The sequence below is a fragment of the Acomys russatus genome, chromosome 13, assembly GCF_903995435.1.
Source record: "Acomys russatus chromosome 13, mAcoRus1.1, whole genome shotgun sequence".
Lineage (NCBI taxonomy): Eukaryota > Metazoa > Chordata > Mammalia > Rodentia > Muridae > Acomys > Acomys russatus.
Genome location: NC_067149.1, coordinates 50837427 through 50844417, shown reverse-complemented (window position 1 = coordinate 50844417; position 6991 = coordinate 50837427). Strand labels below are relative to the sequence as shown.

The following is a 6991-nucleotide window of genomic DNA, read 5'->3' as shown; positions in this document are numbered from 1 at the left end:
TGTGTGTGTGTGTGTGTGTGTGTGTGTGTGTGTGTGTATGAAAGAGAGAAAGAGAGGGAGAGGGGGAGAGGAGAGAGAGGGAGAGAGAGAGAGAGGGAGGAGAGAGAGGAGAGAGAGAGAGAGAGAGAGAGAGAGAGAGAGAGAGAGAGAGAGAGAGAGAGAGAGAGAGAGAGCACGAGCGCACACTTCTCTGGGGACCCAGAAATCTTTGGGGCTTTAGTTGCCTGGCCTAGCCCGGGAAGAAGATGAAGTTGCCCAGAGAAGGGAAAATTCCCTGGAGGCTGATGGCCCACCTCCACATCCCAAAAGCACTGTGAGTGACTCTGTAATTAAGGGAGAGACTACACAGTAATGTGTGCTTTCCTGCCATTTGTGTATGAGAGAGTAAGGGGACGATGAGAAACTGTAATGTGTGCGGCAGTTGCGTGTGCCCCCATCGTAACTGTATGCTCGGCTGGAGGAGGAGGAGAAAGAGGTGTATGCAGGTGCACCAGGAGCCCACTTCCTTTAAGATCCCTGCAGCCAACCCTAACTTCACAGTGGTCTCAGCTTGCAGCACCAGGCGCCTTAGCAAGCTTTCAGGCGGTGCCCCTCTGAGCTCTACCCAAAAAACAGCCTTCGCAAGGATGCACGCACACTGTGACACACGGTGACACAGGCTTCCTCCTTTCTGAACAGCTAGCTCCTCAGTCCCTAACAACACCAGCTGCCTCTTCGGGCTCACTCGTGTTGAAAAAAACGGGATGGGGTGGGGGCAGGACACCAACCGCTTCACCAATGAAGCCCGCTCCCCGCCGTCCTCCTCGCCCCCTCCCTCCCGGAGCCTTCCTTGCCCCTCCTCCTCTAAGTCACAGCCGTCCAGTTTCCCCGCCCCACCCTCGCCACCCCCCCGACCCCAAGACTGGCCAGAGGTTCCCTAACCCCGGGCTCGCAAGCCGCTGACCCAGGGAGATAGGGCCCTCGAGGGGCCGCAAGCTAGCACGCCGCGGGCTGAGCCGGAGAGGCCGGGCTTGGGGGGAGGGAGGCCCAGAGGGAGGGAGCGAAGGAAGGAGGAGGGCTGGGAGCTGGAGCCGGCAAGCGGCGGGAGCTCAGGCGAGCCTCGTCGGGAGTGCGTCTTTTCTGGAGAACAGGGCGCAACTAGAGGTAAGAGGACCCCTGCCCAGTCCCTCAGGAGTCTCCGCTCCCCCTCCACCCCTCCCGCCCCGCCAGCTGCCTCCGCGCCCCTCCTCCCTAGCCACCTGCTGTTTCTGCCCTGGAGAACACCCTAGGTGACAGGAGGGAGGAGCCGCCTGACCTTATCTCATCAAGGCGAAGGGCGAGGGACCCCTGTCGGCCAGGAAGCCCCCAATCCTCCCCCTCCCCTTTCCTTCCCTCTCTGTCCTTCACCTCCTTCTCTCCGTCCTTCACGTCTTTCTTCTTCCCTCCCTTTCTGACTCTCCCTTTCTTTCTTTCGGAACCACCAAACTGGGTCTGGGGGTGGGGTGGGGTGGCGTAGGTTGGATGAAGGTGGGTGGGAAGGGGTCCAAAGGCTGTAGGGGAGGCCAGTGGGGGGCATCCAGACCAATTCCCTACACCTCCCTCTGGCTATCCATTGCCATGGCAACTAGGATGTACTGGGCTAGATGTGGGGGGAGAAAAGTAGGGGGGGGTGGACTGAGACAGACCTCTTGGGGAAAGCGCGGGTCTAAGGTTCTTTGCAGGAAATAGACGATGGCACAGCTGTGCCCCCCCCCCCACCCCCCCCCCCCCCCCCCCCGCTACCTCTCCCCCCTCCCCCGTTTGCCCCGAAGGTATTATGCGGGTCCTTATAGCTTCTATTCTGTTCCACTTGGTTTCCTAGTGCCTTCCTCATATCTCACTGAACCGTGTCACTAAGATCAAGACCCTCCTCCTCTCCCTCATCAGAGGGAAACTGAGGCTCTGGGCCAGGGGAGGAAACCCAAGGTCCTCTAGTGAAGACAGCCAGCCTATTGAAGGTCGGCTTCCCCCCCACCCCCCAGCTCTCTGTCCCCCTGCTCCTACCTCCACCCTCTTCCTTCTCACCCCCCTTGCTCCACTATCTCCTCCCCAGGGGTTTCTGAACCATTCCTTCTATTTTCAGATACTACCACTTTTCCCCCCTTTCTCCTCTGCTCAAACTAGTCCCCCCTCTTTCCATTTCTGGATGCTTCTGATGTCAGTGGTTCCCCGCCTGCAGGTTCCCTAGCTACCCACCGCTGCAAGCCCAGCCTCCTTTCTCCCATCTTCCTTTGGGGAGCTGAAGGGGTGAACATTTAGGCTTAGATTTAATGGGCTGAGCGCAAAAGACCACAAGGTCTAGGAGAAGAGCGTGTGGGAGAAGGGCTTGAATGTGAGCTCTCCCCCCCCCAACCCCCACTCCCGCCCAAAAAAAAGGAAGGCATCACAAGTCTCCCATTAGCAACTGAAAAAAGATCTGGGGACATGCAGACAGGGGTGGGTCTTTTGAGCACAGACTATTATAAGAAGGAAACTTAGAAATCCAAAGCAGGTTGAAAGGGCTAAAAAGAATGGAGCCAGGGAGACCGTCCCATGTAGTCTGGAAGTGTGGGCGGTCTGAACCGTGTGGGCGAGCAGGCATCTGATTTAAGGCTTGAGAACGCTCTGAATGACCCCAGGGACCCTCAGCAACCAGTCACCCCTACAGTTTCAAGAGAAGCGGGGTACAAATGAGCTAGAGTTACAGCACAGGCCTAATTTTTTGCTTCCTTCCATCTCATCTTCCCTCACAGCTTGTCCAGGGGACTGAGCTCCACCCCTACGGGCCAAGACTCCCCCAACGGTCAAGACTGGAGAAAGAGACCTGGAAGTTTCGGCACAAGCATCAGAGTTCCCCAGCCACCCTCATAGATGGGAAAGCAGCCAGATTGCCTCCCCTGTCAATATGAAGGCTGAGGGCTACCACCTCTACTGACTCTCTGCCTTCTCCCCTGCCCTGTCCACCTGGCCTTAGCTGGGTCAGTCATGTGATGCTGGGCAGGAAGGAAGACTCAGGGTCAGCTTGCCTGGCTACAGGGCAGGGATTGTGGGCAGCAACATGGGGGTGTGCGTGAGCGGGGCTCCAGGGTGAGACCTAGCCCCCGCCCCCAGGAATTCGAGGGGGTGGGGGTGAGGCCAAGGATAGAATGGCTCGGGGTGGATTGGGGGCAGAAGAGGCCTCCTTAAGGTCGAATGCATTGTCCTGGCTGGCCTGTGGGCTCTTGGCCCTGCTGGCCAATGCCTGGATCATCCTTAGCATCTCAGCCAAACAACAGAAGCACAAGCCGCTGGAGTTACTGCTCTGCTTCCTGGCTGGGACACACATACTCATGGCAGCTGTGCCCCTTACCACCTTCGCTGTGGTGCAGCTTCGGCGCCAGGCATCCTCTGACTATGACTGGAACGAGAGCATCTGCAAGGTCTTTGTGTCCACTTACTACACGCTGGCCCTGGCCACCTGCTTCACAGTTGCCTCGCTCTCCTACCATCGCATGTGGATGGTGCGCTGGCCCGTCAACTACCGCCTCAGCAATGCCAAGAAGCAGGCACTGCATGCCGTCATGGGCATCTGGATGGTCAGTTTTATCCTTTCCACGCTGCCATCCATTGGCTGGCATAACAACGGAGAACGCTACTATGCCCGAGGCTGCCAGTTCATAGTCTCCAAGATTGGCCTCGGTTTTGGCGTTTGCTTCAGCCTCTTGCTTCTCGGGGGCATCGTCATGGGATTAGTCTGTGTGGCTATCACATTCTATCAGACACTGTGGGCCCGACCCCGGAGAGCTCGGCAGGCCCGGAGAGCGGGGGGCAGTGTGGGAGCCAAAGCGGGTGGGCTGGGGGGCTTGGGCACCCGGCCAGCTTTTGAGGTGCCAGCCATTGTGGTGGAGGATACTCGAGGGAAGCGGCGGTCCTCACTGGATGGCTCTGAATCTGCCAAGACATCCTTGCAGGTCACCAACTTGGTCAGCGCCATCGTTTTCCTCTATGACTCACTCACAGGGGTGCCCATCTTGGTGAGATTGAGGTCCCCTAACCGGTTCTTAATATTCAGGTCCCACCAGTTCTATCAGCCATGCGGAAACTCCATCATGTTTCCTCCAGTTCCGTCACCCATCGTCTTCCCCTCCACCGGTCCCCTGACACTTGTAGTTCCCTGTCTTTATCATCTATCCTCGCCTCCCACTACTCAATCTCCCAGCTCCATCGGGCCGTTCTCCTACTTCTATTTCTAGTCTACAATCCACTATCCATCCACCCTGCCCTGAGCCATTATCTACTTGCTAATTTTCTTTGGAGACCAGGCTCCGAACACTCCTGAGTGGGAACCCCAGGCTTACCTACCACACTCTCCAGGCCCCATTTCTGAGTTTCTCTCAGGCTTTGAGTTTCTTGCAGCCTCACTCTCCCCTTCCCCCTCTTTCTCTCTCAGTCTCTCTGTATGTCTGTCTGTCTCCCCCCACCCCCCTCCCACATTCAAACCCTCAACAACACCAGGGTTTTGTCTCCAGCACTTCCTGACTTTCCTCATTCAGTCCCTTCTCTATGCTCAACCTCCCTTGCATTAGGGGTGGGTATGAGGTTTAGGTAGGGCCTGGGCTCTCAGGCCTGACCTGTCATTCCCTATCCCCTGCCAGGTGGTGAGCTTCTTCTCCTTGAAGTCAGACTCAGCTCCGCCATGGATGGTGCTGGCTGTGCTGTGGTGCTCCATGGCACAGACTCTGCTTCTGCCCTCCTTCATCTGGTCCTGTGAGCGCTACCGTGCAGACGTGCGCACAGTGTGGGAGCAGTGCGTGGCTATCATGTCTGAGGACGATGGCGATGACGGTCAGAGGAGGGATGGGACCTTTTCTTTCCTGGACAGCTACCTCTGTTTTCTGTCCTTTCCACTGCCCTTCTCCTTAAGGAGATGTGCTGCCCTAGTGTGCCCCCTGCTGGTCTAAGTTGGAGCCAACTCCAGGCCCCCCTTAGCCGGATCGTTCACTCTACCATCCAAGCCTTGCTTCCTTCCGCACTGAGGAGCATTTCTCTAGGCCTCTGCTCCTTTCTAGAAGCCCACACTGCCCAGCTTGGTCCATGCCAAGTAGAGTTCCAGAGAAAGGGCCCTCAGTCCTAATGCAAAGGAGGCGTGGCATTACAAGGAAGCTAAGCTTCCTGAAAGAGATTCTCTGCTCTTGGGACAATTCTTGGAGAAGAACAAGCAGAAATATCTGTCTGTATAAAGGACAGTGAATGCAACAAAGCTGGCCAATCCCTTGATTCTCCTGGGGCATACAGGTTAATGGGACCCAAAGGGTCCTCCTGGACTTTCTGAAGGGGATGGGGGGGAGGGTAGGTGTTGTCTGCCTGTAACCACTCTGCTCTTTCTCCCTCCTAGATGGGGCCTGTGATGACTACACAGATGGCCGAGTGTGCAAAATCCGTTTTGATGCTAATGGGGCCACAGGATCAGGCAGCCGGGACCCCTCCCAGGTGAAACTGCTGCCCGGACGGCATATGCTCTTTCCGCCTCTTGAGAAAGTACACTATTTACAGGTATGGGACAGAAGGACTCGCCTCCATTTTGGTCCCCCTGCACCACTACTCCATGGCTTTAGACTGCAGGGTACCCTAGGGGGCAGATGAAGGAAAGATGAGGGGAAGAAAGGTTCGCTCGGACCTCTTAGAACCAGGTTTGCCCACTAGAGCAAATGTTTTGGAGAAACGGAAGAGCGTGAAGCCATCTTGCAGGGTCCCCACTCTGGTTTCTGCCACCTCTACCTTTGTCTCTGCAGCACCTCCAGGTCTCACCTGCTCCTCTTCCCAGGTCCCTTTGTCCCGCCGATTGTCCCATGATGAGACCAACATCTTTTCTACTCCTCGGGCACCAGGCTCCTTCCTGCACAAGTGGTCATCCTCTGATGACATCCGGGTCCTCCCAGCCCACAGCCGAGCCCTTGGGGCGCCTCCTGAATACTTGGGACAGGGACACAGGCTGGAGGATGAGGACGATGAGGACGATGCTGAAGGTGGGGGCTTAGCCAGCCTTCGCCAGTTCCTAGAAAGCGGCGTTCTGGGGTCAAGTGGGGCACCCCCACGAGGTCCTGGCTTCTTCCGGGAGGAGATCACCATGTTCATCGACGAGACGCCTCTGCCTTCTCCAACTGCCTCACCAGGACCCTCTCCTCGTAGGCCTAGGCCACTGGGTTTTTCACCTCGACGACTCTCCCTTGGGTCTCCTGATAGCCGAGCGGTTGGACTTCCTTTGGGGCTAAGTGCAGGGAGACGCTGTTCCCTGACAGGGAGTGAGGGAAGTTCAAGGGCTTGGGGAAGACCTTGGGGCCCAGGGAACCCCATCTTCCCCCAGCTCACCCTGTGAGGCCACATGGGGACCTGCTTAACTCAGAGGAGGGGACGAGGGTGAGTGAGCACTCCTCATTCTGGCCCTGAGCCTGTGGGAGCTGCCTCCAGAGAGATGGGCACTAGATATGGGCTCTGGAGCCCAATTCTCTCCCATCCAAGCGACCAGATACCCTACTCACCCGTCTTCACCCCTAGCAAAATGTATTAAAAGGCTGAAGTGTTGCCATGGAAATCTTGTGTTCAGCATCTGCGGTGGAGAATGGTCAGTGGCTTGGACAAGGGAGAGTGGCTCATAGAGGACAAAATGGAGAAAGGGCACGGGGAAAAGATACAGAGATGGTCCAACATGCAGACATAGGAGAAATGGGCTTAGAAGCATATGATCCTGAGATGGGACGCTTGAGTGTGTTAGCTTGAAATGGAACGGATCTTTGTTTAAATTAGTAAAAGCGCGCAATCTTCATCTCCCCTAAGTGCATCGGGTCTTCATTTTTCTGGGTTGAAAAGTTTTGGTGCCAGAATTGGTGTCCCAAGCCCGGAGTCTTCCACGCTGAGTTTTAAAGGTCCTTCTCCAACCCAGAAGCGTGGGTAGATGAACGTGTGAGGCTTGTCCACAATCCTTTCCAGGATCCCAGGATTGACGGAAACGAAGTTA

At 56.4% G+C, this 6991-nt stretch overlaps 1 protein-coding gene across 1 annotated transcript; it reads left to right on the top strand.

The window, feature by feature from the left end:
* Positions 1–3137: 3137 nt before the first annotated feature.
* Gpr162 (G protein-coupled receptor 162) lies at positions 3138–6835 on the top strand. Its single transcript, XM_051155347.1, has 4 exons — positions 3138–4010; positions 4632–4821; positions 5372–5529; positions 5801–6835. Exons 1-4 carry the CDS (start codon positions 3144–3146, stop codon positions 6350–6352), a joined length of 1767 nt encoding a protein of 588 aa, XP_051011304.1. The 5' UTR covers positions 3138–3143; the 3' UTR covers positions 6353–6835.
* The last annotated feature ends 156 nt before the right edge of the window (positions 6836–6991 follow it).